At 40.1% G+C, this 24496-nt stretch overlaps 1 protein-coding gene across 2 annotated transcripts in view; it reads right to left on the bottom strand.

The window, feature by feature from the left end:
- Nucleotides 1–23952, bottom strand: part of Smad4 (SMAD family member 4) — a 58751-nt gene extending 34799 nt beyond the window's left edge. Inside the window, exons 1-4 of one of the 2 annotated variants that reach the window (XM_057788467.1) lie at nt 23576–23952; nt 6862–7237; nt 4952–5126; nt 4123–4152 (exon numbers count right to left, since the gene is read on the bottom strand). In XM_057788467.1, coding sequence (XP_057644450.1) covers nt 4123–4152; nt 4952–5126; nt 6862–7110 — 454 coding nt within the window. In that variant the 5' untranslated portion in view covers nt 7111–7237; nt 23576–23952. The remainder of the gene's footprint in view (nt 1–4122; nt 4153–4951; nt 5127–6861; nt 7238–23575) is intronic. The other variant, XM_057788466.1, reaches the window with a different exon arrangement.
- Between the last annotated feature and the right edge of the window lie 544 nt (nt 23953–24496).

Genomic DNA, 24496 nt, shown 5'->3' with positions numbered 1-24496 from the left:
ACAAATATCTGTACAAACATTCTTAACAAAATATGACAGAAACACTCATGTCAATTATAAACTTCATTTCTACTACTGGTCACGTGGCCTTAGTTGCTATTTTTAACTACCTTCCTCTACCACCCATTCTGTACTTCCTCCACCTTCAGCAAGCACCTCAACAAGTCTTGGCTCTTTTCCTGGGGAAGTGATCCATACCTTCATTCCTGAAGGGTCTATGCCCTTTGTCATTCTGCCTGTGGGTAGGTTGTTATAATTTCCCATTGCTTTTAATCACAGAACATGGTAACAGCAACCCCCTAAAGGATCTCCTGCACTCCACACATTATCCTGCTTACCTCCATTGTGGAGAAGCAATCCAGTTCCCTTTGGTAGTCTGGATCAGTCACCCATCCTACCAATGTTATTCTTTTTTTTAGACGGTAGGTTTAAGGACATGAGAACGCAAAAGTGGCTAGGAGGAAGTCTGAGCTTACAGTTCAGTAGAATGTTTGTTTTATCTCCTGGCAGGAGCACTCCCCACTCTGGGTCCAAAATTTCTAAGTCAGCAGAATAGGACAGGAAGCAAAACTTTCCCTAGTGGATCACTAGGGTGACAGTGAGAAGAACTATTCCCTTTCCCATCCCCTTCAGACCTGGACCCATGAATCCTGGCTATGGGAAAAACTGTATCACATATTTGATGCTAATTCAAAAGATATGCTAATTTCTAGAGAACCCTGCCCCAGTCCTCTAGGCTACCGCCACCTAACTGGCATGTAACCATGTCTCAAAAGACTGATCCATCCTTCTATCAGGACAGCTAATTCAGGATGGTAGGAAACAAGGCAAGACAAATGGATTCCATGACCCTGCCACAGCCCACTGTCACACTTAGAGAAGTGAGCTCCTTGGTCAGAAGCAATAGTGTATGGAATAACATGATGGTAGATAAGACATTCTTTAAGTCCATGGATGGTAGTGTTGGCAGAATCATGGCTGGAAACAGAAATCCATAACCAGAACAAATATACATTCCAGTAAGGACAAAGTTTTGTTCTTTCCATGAAGCAATTCTGTTTCCCTAAGCTCATGAACTGTTATGAGTCAGAGTTCTCTAGAGAAAGAGAACTAACAGAATGACTAGAAAAAGAAGGAAATGTGCGTGTGTGTGTGTGTGTATGTGTGTGTGTGTGTTGCTTTATTAGAGTAGCTTACAGGCTGTGGTCAAAAAGTCCAACAATGGCTGTCTTCCAAAGGAAAATCCAAGAATCTAGTAGGTGTTCAGCCGTAAGGCTCAGTGAGTTAACTGGTCTTCAATACACATGACTGAAATCCTGAGTGGCTGTAATACTAGTGAAGGAAAAAACTTCCAGTGAGAGTGAGGGCAAACAAAGCAAAATCTTCCTTATTCCATGTTTTTTACAAATCTTTGGCCCAGGTTTAAGGTGACTCTTCCAACCTCAAGTGATGTGGATTTAGGTTGATTTTCCCGCTGCAAATGAGCCAATTAACTGAAAGTCCTACAGGTGTGCCCAGCTGCTTGGGTTTTTAGAGAATTATAAATGTAGACAAGTTGACAACTAAGAATAGCCACCACACATACCAAATTATAAAATATTCATATTGTTTTAACAAATGGGATATATCAATAAAACAAATATGACTAACTTAATGGTGCCTCAGTTTTTCTAATGCTTTTCTGTTGTTTAATATTCCATAGCAAACCAACATTATTCTAACTCCTAGCTGAGCAAGTTCCTTGATCTCTAGGCTCATGTCTCCTAATCTAAAGAAGTAAACATAATCTCACCTACCACAGAAAGCATTAAGTGGACAATGACACAATACTCATTGTGGTAGCTTGAATAGGAATGGCCCCTATAGGCTCATATATTTGAATGTTTGGTCATTAGGGAGTGGTACTACTTGAGAGAGATTAGGAGGTTCGGCATTGTTGAACTAAGTGTGGCTTTATTAGAGGAAGTGTGTCATTGGAGTGGGCTTTGGGGCTTCGAAATCTCAAGTCAGGCCAAGCATCACTCTCTCTTCCTGCTGCTTTTGGGTCAGGATGTAGAACTCTAAGCTACTATGAATGCTTGCATAGTGCCATGCTCCTCACCATGTGGATAATGAACTAAACCTCTGAAACTATAAGCAAGCCCCAATTAAAATACTTTCTTATAAAAGAGTTGCCATGGTCACAGCGTCTCCTTAGTCTGTCTTAGCAACAGAACACTGACTAAGACAGCCATAAATCACTTAGCTCAGTACCTTATACAAAATGAGCATTCAATAACTGTTAGCTATTTTAAAGCATATTTTTAGAGTAGTCATAAGAATATAAAGTTTTGTATGAGAGGTAAATAGTGAATTCTCCATAGGTGAAAAGGACTAAGCTTAAGCCACTGGGCACTCTGCCATTGCCACAGGCAAGCCATTTACTCGCTAGCAAGCCACTCCCTGCTAACTTTCTCTTCCCTCCAAAAGACTCTGAACTCTGACTGGAAGAAACACACCACGTTTTTCTTAATATTCCTAAACCTTAGCACAGTACTAGGCAATAATAAACTCACCAAATATTTGAACAATGAATACATGGGTCAGTGTGGTCACAGAGCTCCATGAAAGAGATGAGTTGTGCTAGATAACCACAAGATCCCAACTGACAAGTGAAGGAAGGGTTCCGTTTTTCTCAACTTTTCATTACCTGCTCTACTATTATTGTTCTGTTCAATTCAAAAATGAAATCTTGTTTTCAAAGCAAAAAAGCCAGGAAAGATGGTCTATAAAACTACCACTAGGGGGATCCACAAGGCTGACAATGCCCTTAGTGTCCCTGAAGAATATTAACTCCCCCAACCCGGATGTGGAACCTCACAACTAATCCATACTCAAATTCTAAAATTAGCACTACAGTTTCCTAAACCCTAATTTCCACTGAGTAAATGCATTAGATTGCAAAAACTATGGATGGAGAAGGGTGACAACTGCTGGGTGCTTGTTTACAACATCTCCTGCGCTGGCAGAGGCAGAGCTTCAGCAGCTCGAAAGCTCCCATTCCTAGACGACCACAACTCCCGCTACCGCCAAGCAGTTCTCAGGAACCAGTGAACCACAGTAACAACAGCCCTTTATTACCAGGCACATCTGACAATGTAAAGTCATGTGGTGTTTCTGGCCCACCTCTGACAGTCTAAAGAATGAAACACCATACTACTCCTGCCTGCAGAACAAGCGTTCGCTGCTTTAAGATAACAATGGTTCTGTACCAGAGCATCTCCACAAAGTATAGATTTTTTCAGAAATTTTAGTTTAATAGGTTCTAAGTTATTAGAATTAAAGATTTGGAGAAGTCCATTTCACCCCAAAATTAAAAACAAGAGGATTTTCATACCTCAAAACATTTTAACCTTTGGTTTCACTGAAATACATTTTCAAAATATTAATATGCATATTTTAAAAACATCATCAGTATTTTCATTCATGAAAGTAAATTAGGGTGAAATGAAGAAAAACTAAAATAGATATCTTGTAAGATATGGTACACACAATTCCAAATTACCACACACTATGGTCGCTGACACCCATTTACACTTCTTTTTCTTACAAAGAACTATTCCTTTAACAATTAAAAATCTGTTCAAACTGACCATTAATTAGACTCATGTCCTGGTGTATTCATCTATCACACTTAATGAATTTTAACTCATGAGTGGCAGTTCAAACTCAGAGAACCAAAGCCAATTTAAATCTAGTATTACAGGGCTCCAGAGATGGTTCAGCCGCTAAGAGCACTTAGATGACCCAGGTTCAATTCCCAGCACCCACAGAAGTAGTTCACAACTATTTGTAACTCTAATTTCAGGAGATTTGATATCCCTTCTGGTCTCACAGGCATCAGAAACACACACACACGGTAGATAAAAATACATGCAGGCAAAACACTCAGATGCATAAAATAAAAAATTTTAATAAGCCAAATTTTAAATGTTAATATATACCTCCCTATAAAATCTACATGTTCAGAGCAGCAACTTTTTTCTTGTTGGTGTTACTAGCTCCTACTCAAACCACTTGTTAAAAATAAGTTAAGACATGATACAAGAAAATAGAAAAAGTTACAGGAAACCAGTTACTTACCATTACTCTGCAGTGTTAATCCTGAGAGATCTTATTTTAGAGGAAAAAAAATGAAACATAAATCATTACTATGAACATATCTTCCATTACATATAGAACATAAATGTAAGCCAGAGATTACCAAACTTCATGAGCCATTTCAATTTAAAAGTAGGGTAGATTCTAAATTTTATACATATATATAATTATATATATATAAGCTAATATATAAATTTATAAATTTAAATTTATGATGTTTCCCATCTTATCTTCAACAACAATGTAAAAAGTAGGCAGAGTATCAATTTTATTTTTTAAAAACATTTATTTATTCGTTATGTATACAATATTCTGTCTGTGTGTATGTCTGCAGGCCAGAAGAGGGCACCAGACCTCATTACAGATGGTTGTGAGCCACCATGTAGTTGCTGGGAATTGAACTCAGGACCTTTGGAAGAGCAGGCAATGCTCTTAACCACTGAGCCATCTCTCCAGCCCCAGAGCATCAATTTTATATACTCAATTCTACAAATCAAAACCACAAATTTAAGTATTTACATTTCATTTAAATTATCTGAATCTTATGCCAAGCATAGTGGTGCATACCTCTAATTCCACTACTCAAGAGGTTGAAGCAGGAGATCAAGAGTTATCCTTGGCTACATAGCCAGCTCTTGGCCATCCTGGAATGAGACCTTGTCTAAAATAAAATTTTAATTCTGATTCTTGAACTTTATTTGAAGTCTTAAGTAGTCCTCAAATACAAACTTTAAACTAGGAAAATTAAAATACTGCTGGGATCTTTTCCCTTTATAGATCTATGAAGGTTCTGCAAAGACAGTCAACTTACCAATTCCAGGTGACACAACGCGTTCATAGTGATAGGGGTTCACACAGACACTATCACATTTTAAGTCAAATGCATACTGACAATATTTAACATGTTTTAATTCATTCTTGTGTAGATCAGGCCACCTCCATAGACGGGCATAGATCACATGAGGAAATCCTTTCCGACCAGCCACCTGGGAAAAGACACCATCATTTATTAAGTATCAGTTTTGTATTATACATTACACAAGGGATTTAAAAAAATGTTCTTATTTAATCTTCAAACTCTACAAAGCCAGCATCTGTAATACTGTAAAACATACACATGGTTTTGCTCATATTTCCTTTCATAAAACTAAAATCTTAGGCTTCTAAAAATGATATCCTTCTGAGTGTATCCATGTGCCTAAAAATTTTTTTTTTTTTTTAGGTATGAGCTGACTGAAGGCTACAGCTCACAAGTACCATTAAGATGGGGGCTGATCACAGAAGAGAGAGGCAGAATAGGGAAGCTGGAACTTTAGGCCCAACCCCCGTGGAAGGAAAGGGGCTATTATGTAGAGTTGATCACAATCAATGACTAAAACCTGAACGGGGTTTGGACACTTTGGGTGGCTGAGCATGTGGAGGTCCTGGAGGTTGGTCTACTCAGAGGGCACGGCGGTTTACCGTGCCTTTGCAGCTCTCAATCTGGGGCCTCTGCAATACCCTTCATAATGATAAACAAGGTTCCCTCAGCCACGGGAGATGCTTGACTAAATTAACTGAACCATGGGTGGGACTGTGGGAACCCTTTATAGACAACGGAGAGAAGCACAGGTAAAACAAGCAGACGATTATGATTGGCATCTCCAAGTAGGCCGTGTCAGAACTGAACTGAATTAGAGGATGCTCAGATGCTACCTGCCTCCGTGCTTATTTATCAATATAAAAGAAACCTTCACACCTTTGAAGGTCACAAAAGAGATAGGCTGGAGCATACTTACAGTAAGGGAAACTGGTTTGAGAGTCCCACTCCCCATCCCACCTCCACTGCCAATGTCAGACTGTGACCATTCCTTCCTGAGAATCCAAAGCTCAAAATAATGAGAGCAAAGGAGCACACACCTGCAATCTCAGCACTCAGAAGCTGAGGTGGGGATAAAAAACCCTCAAGTTCCAGGTTAGGCCAAACTACAACAAATAAATGACCTAGTCAGGATCATAGAGAGAATTTGAAAGAGTGTTCAATTTCAAGACTTGCACTCAGGTTTTTAAAATGCAAAAACTATAAATTTGTCATAAACTATGCCTAAAATGTAGAAATAAAATTTTAAAAATCTAACATCACTTTTTTTCTATACTTCTTCATACAAATGATATTGCTTTACATGAAAAAAATGTGACCAGTGAATGTTTCATAACATACCGAGATTTCAGGATTCCAACATATCAGTTTGACCATCTACAATACCAAAAGAGGTTAGCAGATAGGGAGAGTGTGAACTGTAATGATGAATACTGAAGAGCTAAAGGTAGTTCTCAAAATACAGGCCTTCTCATTTATTTTTCAAATTTTCTTCACTGAATTACTTTGAATAAGAATATACTCTCATCACACACACTGGCAACAGATGCACAGTCTGCCAAGAGACAGAGCTATAGAAGAAGAGATGGCCCAGCATTAAGAACACCTGATGTTCTATTATGAGGAGCAGAATTCAATCCCAGCATCTTGGGATGCTCTTTTCTGCCCTCTTCCAGTACCTGTATATACACATGTGTAAACACACACACAAGTAATAAAAAGAAATCTATAAATACATAACATACAAATAAATAAATATACAAAGAGATAAAGCTCACATTAAATTTGTAAGACCTTAAGAGGAAATTTAAAAACATCAATTACTCTGCTAGCACAGAAGACAGAAAGCTCTGCAGACCAACCTGAAGCCGCCCATCCAGTGTTCTCTGTATGGTGACACACTTGCTAGGGTGAGCTCCATTTGTAGTTATAGCTGTTATTAAGGAATCCAATTCATCTTTTTTCTCTTTCAGCTTCTTTACCAAACTTTCAATTGCTCTTTTTGCAAACGTTTCGCTTTCTCCACCTTGTCTGTGACACATCAAACTATGCACAATGCTCAGGCAGGCATCATTACTTGTTGGTGTATTAGTTATAGACATATTGTCCATTTGTTTAAGTTTTTTCTTTTAAATCAAATTCTTCAATTTCTGGAGTAATTCTGATCTTGTGAAGGCAGTGAAAACCAATAGCCAATGTTGCAAGAAGAGCTGTCAGACATCTGGTGAGCAGGGTAATCTGAATGAGAGAGAGCGGGGAAAGAACATATTTCACAAGGTAGATGTAATTACTTGGGGGAAAGAACTGTTCCACTTAAGCCAAAGGACTCAACACTCATAGTTCTAAAAAATGTTTAAAGTGTGAAACAGCTTAACTATAAAATGTAGCTAGTTTTGATATTCCAAAATCATTTAAAAAAATCAGGCCCTCTCATTAATGCAAAGGCACACTAAGACAAGTTTTACAACGTACCATTACCCCAAATCTTTACTTAGTTATTTCTGCACCCTTTCTATTTTCTATGCCAGTGCTACAATTTTGAGCCTTTTTAGAATTCATATAATCACTTCCTCTAAAGCAGTGGTTCTCAACCTTCCCAGTGCTGCGACCCTTTAATAGAATTCCTTGTGTTGTGGTGACCTCAATCATAAAATTATTTTTACTGCTACTTCATAATTGTAATTTTGCTACTATTGTGAATTGTAATGTAAATATCTGATATGCAGGCTATCTGATGTACAACCCCTGTGAAAGGGTCACTCAATCCAAAGGGGGTTGTGACCCACAGATTGAGAACCACTCTCTGGAGTCATTTCTTAAACGTCTTTCAATTTATGTCCTCACATAAAGAAGCAAATTTTCATGTGTATTTATAGTCATCACTTATCCATATGTATAAATACAAATAAATAAAAAGATAGGGAAAGGTTTGTTTTTGTTTTGTTGTTGTTTTCTGAGACAGGGTTTCTCTGTGTAACAGCCCTGGCTGTCCTGGAACTAGCTCTTATAGACCAGGCTGGCCTCAACCTCACAGAAATCTGCTTGCCTCTGCCTCCCAAGTGCTGAGATTAAAGGTGTGTGCCACCACCGCTTGGCAGGTTTGTTTTGGAAACAAGGTTTTACTCTGCAACCCAGGCTGGCCTGAAACCCACAGCAATACCCCTACATCAGTCTCCCAAGTGCTGAGATCATACTCAGCTAATAAATAGTCACTGGAGGTACACTTTCCAAATAAAGAGTATTTGCACATGGGTGGATGGAATCAGAGACTGGAGGAGGATTCCAGTTAAACTAAGAAGTTGGGCAAAGAGTTAACTTTCTGAATCTGGAACTAAAAGGAGAACTCAAAGGAGACAAGGCAATACAAAGTATGCTGCATACAGCATTCAGTATGGCGTATCTACTGTCTGAAACCCAAGACATTTGTTTTTAAAGGATAGTATCCCAAAACACATTATACATTTGTCTGCATTTTCTCCTAATAATACACACCATAGGAAATGTAAGAAGGCAAGGACAAAGGTAAGCCACTACAGTTCAAAGGCATGCAGGAGGTTAAGTAAAAGGACAGCTCACACCCACCTGAACTGGAAAACTATTATTTGCTCCCAGAAGTGGCACTTGCTACTAAACTGTGAACTTAAAAATGAAAAATGGGGAGGCAGAGGCAGGCGGATCTCTGAGTTCGAGGCCAGCCTGGTCTACAAGAGCTAGTTCCGGGACAGGCTCCAAAGCTACAGAGAAACCCTGTCTCAAAAACCAAAAAAAAAAAAAAGAAAAATGGCCATACTTGGTGTGCAAAGTCTTATTTTTAAGTAATGGTGATTTATTAATGGAGAAAAGAAAGAAGGGAAACGTAAAAGAAACTACTGTATGGTCAAAAAAGAAAAGGAAAACAAAACAGTAAGCATAAATCTTGGCTAGGCATAGTAGTGAACACCTGCAAACCCAGCTACTTGGGAGACTGAGACAAGAAGATCATAAAATTCAATGACACACACACACACACACCCCACACATACATCCCTCTTTCTTAAGGCTAGGATACAGCTGGGTAATACAGTGCCTGCTTAGCATGTGAACACGCAAGAGTCAATCTTCAAACTGGAGGAAGGGGAACCCTCCATCTAACCTGATATCGCTCACTGCCACAGTTTATTCTTGTATTACAAGATCTGTGGTAGAGGTCTGATGAATATGCCCCCATAGACTCACATATTTGAATGCTTCATCCACGGAGTGAATTAGGAGGTATAATCTCAATGGAGAAGTGTGTCACTGGGGGTGGACTTTGAGGTTTCAAAAGTCCATGTTATACACAGTCTCTGTCTGGAGCTCTCAGCTTCCGCTTCAGCTCTATGAGTGCCACCATGCACCTGCTATGGTGATAATGGACTAACCCTCTGAACTGGTAAGCCAGCTCCAACTGAATGCTCTTTATAAGAATTGCCATGGTCATAATGTCTCATGGCAGCAATAAGACACTGACTGAGGCACCTGTAGACTGAGACTGAACTAGGCATCCTCACCATCATAGACCCAATCCTAGAACAGGTTAAGCCCCACATACTGCCCAACAGGTGCAATCCTGAGTTTCACATGCTTAATTCATAGTATTTCCTTGACCTAAAACATTTACCACCATTTTAGCCACTTAATAATTAGGCCCTACGCTTCCTTTCAAATTATAGCCTAAGTGTTTGAATTGCCCTGAAGAGTTTCTTCCCCTTACTATGTTGCCACCTTGCCTCTCGATTCCAAAGAATTACTTGGTTCCTCTCTCTCAAATTTAAGGTACACCTTTATTATACTTTACATATTAAATTACAGTAATTTCACTATATTTGTCTCTCAGTTCTAGAGTTCAAAAAATAACAATATAAATTTAGAACTTCAAGAAAAATAAAAGTTTCACATTAGAAATTCCCAAACACCATGCAGTTCCTGAATGTGGTGGTTTGAATAAGAATGACCCAACCAGACAGACTCTTATGTTTGTATACTTGGTCCCCCAATGGTAGAACTGTTTGGTAAGGACCAGGAGGTATAACCTTGTTGGAGGAGGTGTGTCATTGGGGATGGGCCATGAAGTTTCCACTTTATGTTCTCGTGTTTGCGCCACAACTCCCCACCACCACCACCTTATGGCTGTTGTCTGAACGAGTACATTCTCGGCTATTATGAGTGCTTTGTCTGCCTGCATACTTCTCACCGTGATGGTCATGGACTCACCTGGAACTGCAGGCAAGCCCCCAATTAAATGCTTTCTTTTCTAAGAGGCTTTGGTCATGGTGCTTTGTCACAGCAGTAAAAAGTAACTAGACACTGACATATACCAAGTATCTATGGACCATCGAGACAATTTTTATTCTGTGGATCTGTCTTAAGACACATTTAAGCTTGCAAATAAGCTTATTTGTTTTCACAATTAGTGAAAATTGTACCAATGTATAATTTATTTACAGCTATTTCTCCATGGTGTCAATATTAAAGGTCATCCTTTATTAAACTTAGGCTGCTTGGGGTCTGACAGTATTGCAAAGGCTGTCTTAATCATAAGTTTCTTTGAATACAGTAATAACTTTGTTTTCTTAAAAACAGCCTTCTCATATCTTGGATTTTGTTGTATTTCTTGGATCATAAGATTCTTAATTTAGAAGTTTCTTACAAGAAAACAATTATCAGCAGGGATATATAAATGTATTCCTATATTATATGGCTTTGGATTATGGAAATGTGATAGACGTGGGAAAATGCTGACATGATATAAATAAAAACTGTATGTTCCAAATAAGGTTCTAGCAACATAAATAACCTCTTAAAATGATCCCATCTATACAATGGGCAGTATCTGTCCTGCCCACCCTACAGACTACCAAGTAATAAAATACAACAATGTATAGGAAAGCAAAGTAGGAGCCATACTGATCATGGCAGCAAAGCTATGCTTGCAGTCTGGACACAGACTAACAGGTTAAGTATGAGAAAGTATGCTCAGAACTCTGTATCTCTAATAACCTAGGACACCTCCTTTGATATCTTGAAATTAAAAATATAATCTATACATTTTGAAAAATTCAACTCTATCCTAACTTTAGATAAAGGAGGAAAAGACTCACATAGTAAAATCTGCATTTTGATGTATGGCACACTAATGAGAAAATACAAATATAGAAGTTAAGGGCCCAGAATGTAACTCAGCAGAATACTTTTATCATGGGTTAAACTCTGGAATCCAATTTTTTAAAAAGGAGTTAAGATGCTTGTACTTTATACGGCCTCATAAACATGATGGTTGCATATCAAGACTTAAGAAAAGCATTATGTTAGCACAGTTGGTAACACTGGTTTTTCTCAAATGGTGAACAAATAAAGCTCCAAAGAAAAAAAGCTTCAATTAAGAAAATTTTAATTACTAGAAATGGACTAAATACTAATTATGTTTTCCTATGTGAGAGGTGCTAAGATAACTCTTCACTGCCTGTTCGAGATGCTGTCCCTTAGACCCCACCTGCAAGGACCTCTCACAAAAGTCTACAACAAGAACTGCGGACACTGGCTGGCTGGAGTGGTAGGCACCAATGAGTGGCCCCAGCTAAGACAGGAAACCACCCGCCCATAGTTCCTCAACTGTAAATTATGAACCTATCTGGGGGAGGTAGGTCCTGTAATTAAATGTGGAGGTCACAAAAACAAGCAACAGTAGTAAAATGTTTCTGAACTCACAAAAAAAAGTAATAAGCCCAAGGTGTTTCTGGTGGTGTGTCGTTCTCCACACTCAAAGTGACTTCTCTGCAGCAATTCCAGATTACTGTGTTATACACTACGGTGTTCTTATTGCAGTCTCCAGTTCTTGCTAAAAGGTTTAATTACAGTGGACAAAATTTAAGATTTTCTTACCAGCATTCTTCAGCATATATCAAGTTAGTGTAACTTTGGATTATGTTATATTAGAATGTCTGATTTTAAGAACTGTCATTTGAGTGGCTGACCTGAATTTCATTTTCTTTTACTTGCTTAATGAATTTGGGTTTGGAATTAGGACTAAATTTCCAACAATTTTGAAATGGCCCTAAACATACTTCTTCCACCTGATACTGTGTATGCACAGCATGTAATGTGTATACACAGGATATAATGTGTATGCACGAGATGTACTGCATATGTACGGGATGTACATGTACTGTGTATGCATAAGAAGCAGGGTTCTCAGCACTGATGATGACAAAATGAACACCTTGACCAATTATGGAAAACACTGAAGATGTTCTATGCCAGGCAGCATCAAATATTCAGCAAAGATTTAATTCTTTACGTAAAAATCAACAAATACATTCATCCTATTAGTGCTAATTTACTTTGATCTTCAATAAATGATAAAATCGGGGGCTGGAGAGATGGCTCAGAGGTTAAGAGCATTGCCTGCTCTTCCAAAGGTCCTGAGTTCAATTCCCGGCAACCACATGGTGGCTCACAACCATCTGTAATGGGGTCTGGCGCCCTCTTCTGGCCAGCAGGCATACACACAGACAGAATATTGTATACATAATAAATAAATAAATATTTGAAAAAAAATAAATAATAAAATTTTATCTACAGCAAAGAATTTTTAGATATTATTATACTTATTATCAGGAAATGTTTTACTTGCATAGCTATTTTTTATATGCTTACACATAAATCAAATAAAAATATCAGTAATACAAAAAGTTTGAAAAACCTAACCTGGGCAACACAGCAAGATTTCAACTCCAAAAATATTTTTTTTTTTTTTTTTTGGTTTTTCGAGACAGGGTTTCTCTGTGGCTTTGGAGCCTGTCCTGGAACTAGCTCCGTAGACCAGGCTGGTCTCGAACTCACAGAGATCCGCCTGCCTCTGCCTCCCGAGTGCTGGGATTAAAGGCGTGCGCCACCATCGCCCGGCCGAAAATATTTTTTAAGGCTATTTTTTTTTTTTGTCTTTTTGTTTTGGTTTCATTTTGGTTTTTAAGACAAATTTCTTTTAGCTGTCCTGGAAATCATTCTGCAGACCAGGCTGGCCTTGAACTCAAGAGACTCGCCTGTCTCTGCCTCCTGAGGGCTGGAATCTACAGTTTGAGGTAGTGGTGAAATATGTATCTATGTTGTATGAAGGCAATTTCTAAAGCATGTACATGCATAACACATCTAGAAAACCCAAGCATATTACCAAACTATTAAGAACTAAAAAGAGGTATAAAAGTGAATGGAACAACACTGAAAGGTCCTATCTTGACATAATGTGTAAATCAAGTTAGAATGGGCTGTGTCACATTTATAACCAACTCCCCAAATACCTACAGTTACAGATTGATTTTAAGTTCTTCATTCATCACAGATCATCTGGCACTATCCATTGCTCAGCTACTTTAGAGACTGACAGAAGAACTATCTACCCATGTTGAGAAGGAGGAGAAAAGAGAGGACAGCTTACACATTGTCTTTTAAAGGTTATTACTTATCCTTGCCTTTGGCTAAACAATTGTTCAGGCTAATCACATGGCCATACCTGTGGTTTCCAACAGGGAATTAAGGGATGTTTGGCAATGTCTACAGAAATGTTTGGCTTCTAATCATAACATCCTAAATGTGCCTGATATCTGATATCAGAAGCCAAGCAGGGTAAGGTCTGGTGAGTACTAGTTGGGAGTAATTTTTCTTGGTCCCCAATGAAGGCAAAAAGAGCAAAATACCCAATCCAAAATGACAAGTGTCTGAGCTGAGAACCCTAGGCTATCACAAATTTCAAGGAGGGGGATAACAAAAAAGGACAAGGAAGCTAATTCTACCACACGCCAGGTGACCCATCATCAGAAAACTTGGTAGAATAGTGCAGTCTGCACATACCAAAATGGAATTGCAAGGCTAAATGGGAATGGGGGAACACAGGAATAGGGCAAAGAAATAAATCAAATATTTTGTCTAGAGTAGGCTTATATTAGGAAAGAAGAGGAACGGTAGCAACAGACTGTAAAAAAGAGACTGTGTATGCAGGTCCATGGAAGAATCAGCACCAGGTTTGGAAGGAGAGGTAAGAAGGAACAAAGAGAACTGTATTACATATACCAAGCATATAATTTTCTAGAAGTTATGTGTTTTGGTAAGTGATTATAAAACTAATAGTATGAAAGTATTTTTTTAAAAAGATCAAGAGGTTTGGTTTTTTTCCAGAGGAAGGGTGCTGGCTTAGTGAGTTGGGACTAGGAAGAAATTCTAACATAAGCTTCACAATCAAGTAAAACAATTGTTCAGGCTTATCTCCCTGTAACAAGTGGCAGTCCAGATGTTACACTGACGGTTGCGATACCTCTGAGGGTAGCTAGAGAACATCCAAAAGCATAAAGTATTACGAATGCAACCAATGCAACAAAAAGTATTTGTATAGTAACTTCTAGGGTGAACTATGAGAGACAATACGGACATGTTCTTCTGCTTACTCAAATGCTTTTCATGAACCAGCATTAAATAACCTTAGTTTAAAACTAGCATGTTCAAGCCGGGCGGTGGTGGCGCACGCCTTTAATCCCAGCACTCGGGAGGCAGAGGCAGGCGGATCTCTGGGAGTTCGAGGCCAGCCTGGTCTACAAGAGCTAGTTCCGGGAGAGGCACCAAAGCTACAGAGAAACCCTGTCTCGAAAAACAAAACAAAACAAAAAAAAAAACTAGCATGTACTAAAGCTAGGCATAATGAATCATACATATATGTAATCTCAGCATTTGGGAGATTGAGGAAGAAGGATTGCCATAAATTCAAAGCCAGTCTGGGCTACAAAATAAGCTCTTATCTCCAAAATTAAATAAAAATTAAAAAAAAAAGAAACACCTTCTGTTTAGTAAGTTAAAGTTGTAGTTCAACATGGTGGTGCACACCTATAATCCTACCCCTCAGGAGTTGAAGGCAAAAGCACTGTAGTTCACAACCAACCTGGGCTACACAGAGAGAACCTGTTTAAATACACTGTTTGAAAAGGATCAATAAATACTATGGCTGGCATCTACTTCATCTGCCAGCATATATTCTCCTTTTGCAACAAGTCTGGTTTTCCAGAAAAAAATCTTATTTAGGCAGGCAAGACAATTCCCAACTAGAGTACATAGAACCAAACCCTGGCCACACTGTCACCCAAGAGATGAAAAGAACCCTCGCCAGTGGCATAACTTCTGATAGACAATGGGGAGGGGATGTTACAAAAGAAACTGAGTCCTTGTAAAGGCTGGGGATGAGCTTCATCGACAGACCGCCTGCCTAGCAAGATGCCCTGGCTTCATTCCCAGGACCACATAAGCCAGGTATTGTAGCACATGCCCAAAATCTTAACTCTGGCAAGCTGGAGACAAGTCACAAACCTGAAATCCATCTCTAAAAAATAGGAAGGGGAGTTCCTTTTATGCTGGACCTAAGCTGAAAATAATTAACCTGAGAATTTAACAGAAAAGAACAGGAAATCAAACCTAAAAGGCAATGTTGACAACACAGGTTGAGATTCTGAAACCAGCAATCTAGGGTCAAGTCAATGAAGTACCTGAATATTGACTGTTATATGTTCCTAAAAACACAAGAACTGAAAAAAAAAAATTACATGAATTACCATCTCAGATAAGCCCAAACATATGAATAATATATCCCATTGGTAATCTAGTAAAAATACAGAACTAGCTACTTTAAAACTGTATCTGTCAAACTGTTTTCTGATTCCCTTTATTTATATATTTGACTATTTTCTGAAACTAATTTTAAAATATGGGTTATATCAATATTTATCATATTACAAATTAAAACAAGTAAAACTTTAAGTAAATTTTAATTCACTTTCAAAAGGCCTACTAATATTAACCTAAACAACTTTTATAAAAAAATAACCTTTTCTAGAAACAACACAAAAGTTAGTAGTAAGAGTGACACTATTCTACATCTGTGCAAGTTTCTTTACTGTCTGGATTAACACAAGACAGCTGAACTCTCCTACTTTCTTTAGCATTCAATCTGCTGGAGATTTGAAAGTACAGGAAGGAAATGTGACACAGAAATCTGTACAGTTGGAAAGAATATTTTAATAGTCTTCTCAGATAATAATGGGTATTCATCTTTTATTCAATGCCAAAACGCAACAAATGGAGATTAGTGCAGGTTACTAAGTAGAATCTAAATTTTAGGTTTGTTGCATAAAAATCCAGTGGGTTAGGGCTAGGGAGGTAGCTCAGTCACTAACAAGCATGAGGATATGAGTTTGAGCCCAAACCCATACAAAAAAACCCAAAAACAACAAAAAACAAACAACAACAAAAAAGCTGGGCATGGTAGCCATGCTTCTAATCTCAATGTTGGGAAATTAAAAACAGACAGATCTCTGGAGCTGATACAAAAACAAAACAAACTCAAGAAAACAAAAAATAAAGTGGACCACTCTTAATAAGCAGCAGCCAAGACAATCATCTACTTCCCCATGAGTCTACCTATATATAATACACAAGAGGACCTGCACGTGCGCGCGCACACACACACACACACACACACATATACAATACAAAAGAGCATCTGAATATACACGTACACACACACACAAGCATACAATACACAGAAGCACCTGAACGTACACACACACACATACATACATAAACATGAGCATACAATACACAGGAGCACCTGAACGCACACATACATACACACACACACACACACACACACACATGAACGTACAATACACAGCAGCAGCTGCACGTGAGCGCGCGCGTGCACACAAACACAAATCTATCTACATCTTTCTCTGGAAAAATTTTATAACATTAAGAATTGATCATTTAGGAAAAAACATGTTTGGTGAGTTATTCATATTTTCCAAATGCTGAAGCAGTTATCTTCTTACCTCCGTCTTCCACATGTTAAGGTTATAGGCATAACACCATGTTCAGGTAGAACACGTGTATTTTCCTTGAAAATCACCAACAATTACACCAGAAACACATACTGGGAAACTAGCAAATTCACGCCAACTGACTCTGGTTTTCCAAAACCCTAACTTTCATGTGAAAGATTTGAGTTTTTATCACTGACAAATAAGTGACTTTCCTTTAAGTGGCAGGTTCATTTCACTCATTTTCACCAAATACCTGGGTCTAAATGACAGGAGTGTAGCCACAGGCACTCTGCCGAAGTGAAAATAAAAATGACACCACATTTCAAAAGCAGCTCAGTCACTAAGTGGTCTTTTTAGACACGAGAAGTTCACTTGAACATGCAAAAATGCTTTGTACACACTTCGCATTTAATCACACAAAATAAAGACTATTTAAAAGCTAACACTGGCCAGGCAATGGTGGCACACGCCTTTAATCCCAGCACTCGGAAGGCAGAGGCAGGTAGATTTCTGAGTTTGAGGCCAGCCTGGTCTACAGAGCTTGTCCCAGGACAGGCTCCAAAGCTTCAGAGAAACCCTGTCTTGAAAAAACTGAAAAAACAAAACAAAAAATTGTTTACTTAAACCCTCACCAAGGGCATTCTTAAGTGAAACTGGAGTTTTCTTTCAAATGCTGAACATATATCTGGATGTGAAAAACACAAAGACACTGTCTTAATTAATACATGCCAAGGAGCCACCAGTCTGCACCACAGCACAACTGGACATAGGGAGAGAACAAATAATGTCTCCCCCTATTATGAAAATTATTTTGAGCTCATGACCTCTTTAATAAAAGGACTGTGGGACTTCCCAGAAGTCCACAGAGCACATTTTGGGAACCACTGTTTCGAAAGGTTAGAAAGGAAGCTGAATTTTAATACCTGGCCACTGGGAAGAGGATAGTATTGGAATTCCACGGGAGCTCAAAGTAGCTCCAGTATGTGAAAGCTAACCTTTAAAAGTACAAGTCTGAAATGCTGTTGATGCCACAAAGCACTGGTCTAATTTACAGATTACCAAAAATACAGAAAATGAATTAAAGCACCATGAATACACCTAACTGAAGTCTAATAACAAAGTGGGGTTTTTTTAAATATAATTATCAGTATCATTTCAATACCTACATCCATAAAATTATTCTTTCAACTACATTTATTGTTTTTGTTTTTGGGGGGTTTTCTGTTTGTTTGTTTGTTTGTTTGTTTGTTTGTTTGTTTGTTTGAAAAAGGATTTCACTATGCAGCCTTGGCTGGCCTGAAATTCAGAGCTATCCTCCTGCCTCTGCCTCTCAAATGTTGAGATTAAAGACTGCCACCATGCCAGTCTTCAACTGATCTTAACAGGGTCTATAACATTAGATGCATTTAGTGTCCTAACAATTCCTAGCTTCTCTCAGCTCATTACACTTTGTCAATCTTTCCCCCAAATGATTCAACTGATACAATGACTGTCCACCATATTACCTTCTCTAGAGTTAACTAGTCAGCCAATTACCACTAATAAATACCCTTAATTCAGTTCCAAATTTATGAACATATTTTGAAGCCAGGTGTGGGGCACAAATGTGTAATCTACGAGGCTGAGGGAAGATGTCCTGAAATTGAAGGCTACGTGGCAAGACCTTGTCTGAAAACACACACATGCACACAAATATGCAAGCACAAGCACATGTATATACACACATTTAATCTGAGAAAGTCCAAACTATATAGATTCATCCATATGTATAGAAATCATACTATTAGGAGAGCAATTACTTATCAGTAATCCTTTCTGTTTAATCATAAGAACTCCATTCAAAACATGTAAATTAGGATTTGATAGGTTCTAAATAAAACACTCCAAAGTACTGATGGTCAAAAGGTATAAACAAATACAGAAATAATAGGCAGTATAAATAACCAAAACAGGGCTTTTTTCCCTATAGCTACTCCCATGCCTCCTTCATCCTATTCCCATTCTGAATTGAATGTGTGTGTGCATGTGCGCACGCACGCGCTACAGTTAGAGAACAAAACAGTTTTATTTTTATAAATAGTTCTTCCAAAGACAAGAGATGCAACTAACTCTATAGCCCAGCTCTGGAGCGATTTCAGGAGAAGTACACAAGTAGAGGGGCTGGGGAGGAGCTCGGGCACAGCACTGGTCTAATCAACCAAACGTGAGGCCCTAAATTCAATCACCAGCGCAAGGAAAAATAGGAAAAAGAGAACATGTGTGCCCAAATGATCTCTCTATAGAACTGCCAACTAGTTGGGCTAGTTGAGCAACTTTCTCACAATGCAAAAATTAAACCCCCAACTGTACAGGTTTAATCAATACAACTTTCCTCTTTAGGCCCAGAGAAGTCATGGTTAGAAAACTGTATCGATTCCAAGCACACTAACCCCTGAAGATGACTAAATTCCAGGGCTGAAGAAATGGTTACCTGGTTAAGAGAATGTACTGTTTCTTCTAGAGATATGGGGTTCGGTTCTCAGCACCCACTCTGGGCACGTGGTCTTAGTTACCTACAGAGAGGCACACACATATGTCTAGTTAAAAATTATTAAGGGGGCTGGAGATGTGGCTCAGCAGTTAAAAGCACTAGTTGTTCTTCCCGAGGACCTAGATTAAATTCCCAGCACCCATATAGTGGCTCACCACCATCTGTAACTCCAATTTCGGAAGATCTAGTGCCCTCTTCTTGGCCTCCACAGACACCAGGTATGCAAGTGGTGCTGGCATAGAAGTAGGTAAAACACCCATACATAGAAATATATTTTATAATTAATAAAAATAAATATTTAAAAAAGAAATAAAATTTCATTGGGTGTTTAGATGCTAACTTAGAGACCAATTTAATGATCATAAGAAATGTAGCTTCCTAAAACTTGTCATTAAATACAAATAAACTGAAAAAAAATGGGGGGACAGAAAGAAGGGGGTTGGGAAGAAGAGGAAGGCAGAGATTTAAAAGCAAAACAAACATGGCAATACCTTCAAAAGACCAATTAAATTAAATGTGCAATGGACCTTCTGCATGAATGTATCGCTGCACTACAAAGAACGTAAAGCAGAACTGAGTATGGGATCACAGGCCTGTAATCACACTGCAGAGTAAGCTGGAGGGGGGGCGCTCAACCAAAGTTCAAGGTCAGCCATGTATACATAGTGAGACCCTATCCCCAACAAAAATGAGAGGGGGAGTTAAAATCAACAACGAAACAGGTTAAAAGGACCCTAAGGTTCAACTACTGCATTTTCCTGAGCTGGCTACACAGTCCAGCACAAACCAATCAAAACTTTTGTGGTTATTAATCAGGCATCAATGTTTCGTAAAGCTCTCCAAGAAATCTCAATGTTCAAGTAAGACTGAAAATCACTGTCCCAACCCTTGAGATTAAAAAAGCAGTGAAAAGAGCTAGGAGGGCACAGCGCGGTGGCAAGACACTTGCCTGCACTCATGAGGCCTAAGCTCTACCCCCACAACAGCGGAGGCCTAGAGCAATAAGTTTTCCAAACTGGGAAAAGAAAATCCTATTTAAGGGGGCTGGAGAGATGGCTCAGTGGTTAAGAGCATTACCTGCTCTTCCAAAGGTCCTGAGTTCAATTCCCAGCAACCACATGTAAAGAGGTCTGGCGCCCTCTTCTGGCCTGCAGACATACACACAGACAGAATATTGTATACATAATAAATAAATAAATTTAAAAAAAAAAAAAAAAAAAGAAAATCCTATTTAAGGTATGAATTGTATTGAAAGAGATTTAGAATCAGCTTCAAATACAACCATCTCTAGTAACTGTCTGACTTATGGACTTTATCAATTATTACAACCAAGCATCTGATCACCTACCATTCCAGTTTTACAGAAATGAGTACCACCTAGTCCTTATCCATCCTAGTCCTCATTCACTTCCATATCGAAAATAAATCTTCCTCGATGCCAATGACACCATGTAACAGTGTCAAGGTGACAATCTAAAATACCTCATTTCTGAGAAGCTGGTATTCAGCCAAAATTTCCATTACCAAAATTACACAATTTAAAATAAAAGGGAAAAACAACAATTCTAAATGACTCATTAGCATAAGCTGAGGATATTAAGATGCCCACAGCATCATAACCAAAGTAGCTCATATGCATGGTATCTATACATATTTATCAGTTATATGAAGTCTCATCTTAAACAAGTTAATCTTCATTTAACTAATGGACAAAAACAAAACAAAAAAATCTAAATAATTTGAGAAAGCTATACTGAACGTGACATTCTAGTCTAAGACCCTTAACTTTAGCACAGAAAACAATGAAGCCATTTAGTCAGGTTAGTTTTATACATGATTAAGGGTTCACCTGAGTCACTCATCCTCATGGTTTGAACAAAACACAGTGGAGGGTGGGAGGTACACAACCATACAATGAAGCACTGAAAAAGTTATTACAAGATGTTTAAAGAGCTATCCACTCTGGAAGAATGAGAAATGAAAAGAAAAACAAAAACCTTGGCATTAACTACATGGGGACAAAACAGAACTGAAATAAGTTAATATTTTAACACCAGAAAGAGAATGTATGTTCTCCCCAAAAGAGGCAAAATTTTCAATACAATTAGAATAGTGAATGTCAATATTACTATAACTCTGGCTCAATCAGGAAGAAAAATAGGTTCTAATTGAGCTTGGGTGTGACAGGGCTGCATAAATTAGTTTAATACTTAATTCTCTCTCTCTCTCTCTCTTTCTGTGGGGGGGTGTAAACAAAGGGGAATTCAGATACAAAATTCACCAACAGAAATACTTCAACTAACATACAGCATAAACAAAACAGTGACTTTAGAAAAAAACAAGATCCTAACCCAGTAGAAGCAGAACTGTTTCAAGGGCAAAGCCATCAGGAAAGCGCAGGTCCATATAAAACATATAACATAATCCCATTATTACTTTCACTGACTTGCTTAGCGCAAATTTTCATTAACTCTGCAAACACAATTTTAATTCTCCCCCCAACTTAAGATTTACAACAGAAGCATTTAATCAAAACTATTAATTACTTTTCAAACAAACAAACAAAAGTACATGTAATACGTCTTGAAAGCAAAGCAAAGTCACTCATATTACTGCAGTCAGCGTTAATTCTCTTCAGAAAGGTTTCGTTTAAATTCCAGCAATTTAAGCCTACGAAATTCATCCCATCAAGATCTGAAGCCACTTGGAGCCGTTGGTATTAGTCTGCTTCTGTGCACATTTCTAAGAAGTTCACCGAAGAAAACAGAAGCCTGAGCCTGGGGGCACCTTGTCCCAGTCCTGTATTCCAGCACTTGAGAGTCCGAGAAAGGATGGTGAGAAGAGTATGAAGTCATACAAACTCATGACAGTATTATGGATGAAGCGTTAGGGAGAAATTGTATTCTTAAAATTAGTATACCAATCATTTACACCTCGAAATAGCATGTACTAATCCTATCAAGTCTTTCCAATATAGACAAGAGCCCCCAACACTAGAGCAAAGTTACTTTAGAACATCCTAAGCTACGTTCCAACGGCAAATACTTCAGGTCCTAAAGACAAGGTCAATCAGGAAACCTATAAAAAAAAATTCAAATGCAGTGCTTAAAACCTAATTTATACATTTCCGTACTTTCAAGTATGATTCCACACGGTTTTGCCTTTCAGCATAAAATCCTGAACCTAATTCTTAAAACCTTCAAATAATCAAGATGCTACTTTGAGGAAAAGGATGCTAAATCCGGCAGAAGTCAAATATGGTTAAAAAAAATTACCCGAGATTACAAGCCTGCAGAACATGAATTCAGGGCGTTTTCAATTAACTCCTCTTTTATCGTGCTACTTTATTTCTAAGAAAGTGACAATCCCACCTTAAATTATCAAAACCTGATGGCACTTTAAAAAGTAATTTAAAAATGAATTACCCAGAAAAAAATCAACTTTAAAAATTTTAAAGTTTACTCCAGCTTTCGTGGGGGCAGTTGGGAGGAGCTATCAATCAACAGGGCTTTTTAAAGCCTCCCTCCTCGCAAAGGAACCTTTCAAGTTAACTAAACACGCCCATGTCTTTGAAAAATCTGGCTTGAGAAATCATAACAGCAGTTTGGGGTGCTGAAGCCAACGCCCTCCACCCTCCACCAATTTCACGCTCTGTGCATGTAGCCCTAACAATAAAATAAACTACGCCATTTATTAGAAGACACGTTTTATTAGGGGAGGGAGATGGTGCAGTTAGGCGCTAAGAATGTTTCCCGCAAGCCGCCATCACCCGCAATACCCAAAAAGTAAACAAATCAAAGCTACAAACGTAAACTGAAAGGACACAACCAGGAAGAGAAAGTGGGGACAAAGAGAAAAAAACAAACACTTGCTGCTGGGGGGGGGGGGCACGAGGACGGACGGACCCGGGACACCCCGGACACAACGCACTCCCGAGCTGCCCGACGCCACGGCCCGGGCCGCGGCCAAACTCCTCCCGAACAACAAAGAGCGGCGGCGCGAACGGCGCTCACTTCCCAGGACGGCGCGCCTCGCCGCGAGTGTAGTTGGGGCCCCGGGACCCACGGGCGAGCACGCGGAGCTGGGGCGCGCGGGGGGCGACCCACCCGAGCCTCGCCGGGCCCGCGGGAGCCCGCCCTGGGGCCCGGGCCAGGGGACGACCCGCGCGTTTACCTGGGCTCCGCGCCGCCGAGCCGTCGCTTCCCGGGTCCCGCCCGCGGCGTCCGGGCCCAGGCGGGCCCCTCTCCCCCGCCGCGCGCGCCGCGGACCGCGCGGGCCGGGCCGCTGGAGCTCCGGAGCCGCCCCGCCGCGGGGGGCCTCGCTCGCGGGCCGCCGGCTCCCGTCACGCGTTCCCGCCCCCCGGGGGACGGCCGCGGAGCCGAGCGCGACGCGGGAAAGGCCTCCGAGGACGGCCGGACCGACGGACGGAAGGCGGGCGGGCGGGCGCACGCACGGGCTCCGCCACCCGAGCCGCTCCGTTACCGCAGCGGCGACGACGACCAGGGCCGTGTTGTTGCTGCCAACTTGTCGGAAGGACACTGAGCATGCGCGCGCGGGGACCACATCCGGGTAATTTCAGGGTTTGGCCCTTTTCTCCCCCGCAGCGCTCCTTTCTCCCGGCTGCCCCCGCCTCCCGCCCTGATCCGGGAGGGTCCCAGTGCGCAGGCGCCCGCGGGCAGCAGCGGGCTGCGCGCAGCCCTAGTCCGGGCAGGGCCGGCCCAGGCTGAGTGCGCAGAGCCGAGCGAAGGCGGTGGCGGCGAATTGCAGTTTCGCGGGGACAGTTTAAAGAGTACGCAAGCAGCGCGGGACAGCTCAGGATGTGCAATGGGCAGGGCTGCCGGGTCGGGTTGGGATTTTGAAGACCTTGGTGGACACGGCAGCGCTAACTGCAGGTGTTTGTAGCAGTTCACTTTGGAGGGGGCGGGGGGGGTGACGGGGGAGTGTCTGTCCCTTTCTTCCCACCGACCCGGAATCGAGCTCAACTTGGTGGCGCGCGGTCAAGGAATCACGATCAGGGGCCTTGGCCCGTGTTGCCAAATGTGAGCAGTTGGAATTTCGAGTTGGAGGCAACCTTCCAGACCTACTGTACACCTG

This window comes from Chionomys nivalis, chromosome 14, assembly GCF_950005125.1.
Source record: "Chionomys nivalis chromosome 14, mChiNiv1.1, whole genome shotgun sequence".
In the NCBI taxonomy this organism is placed as follows: domain Eukaryota; kingdom Metazoa; phylum Chordata; class Mammalia; order Rodentia; family Cricetidae; genus Chionomys; species Chionomys nivalis.
This window is presented reverse-complemented; position numbering and strand designations above follow the sequence as displayed.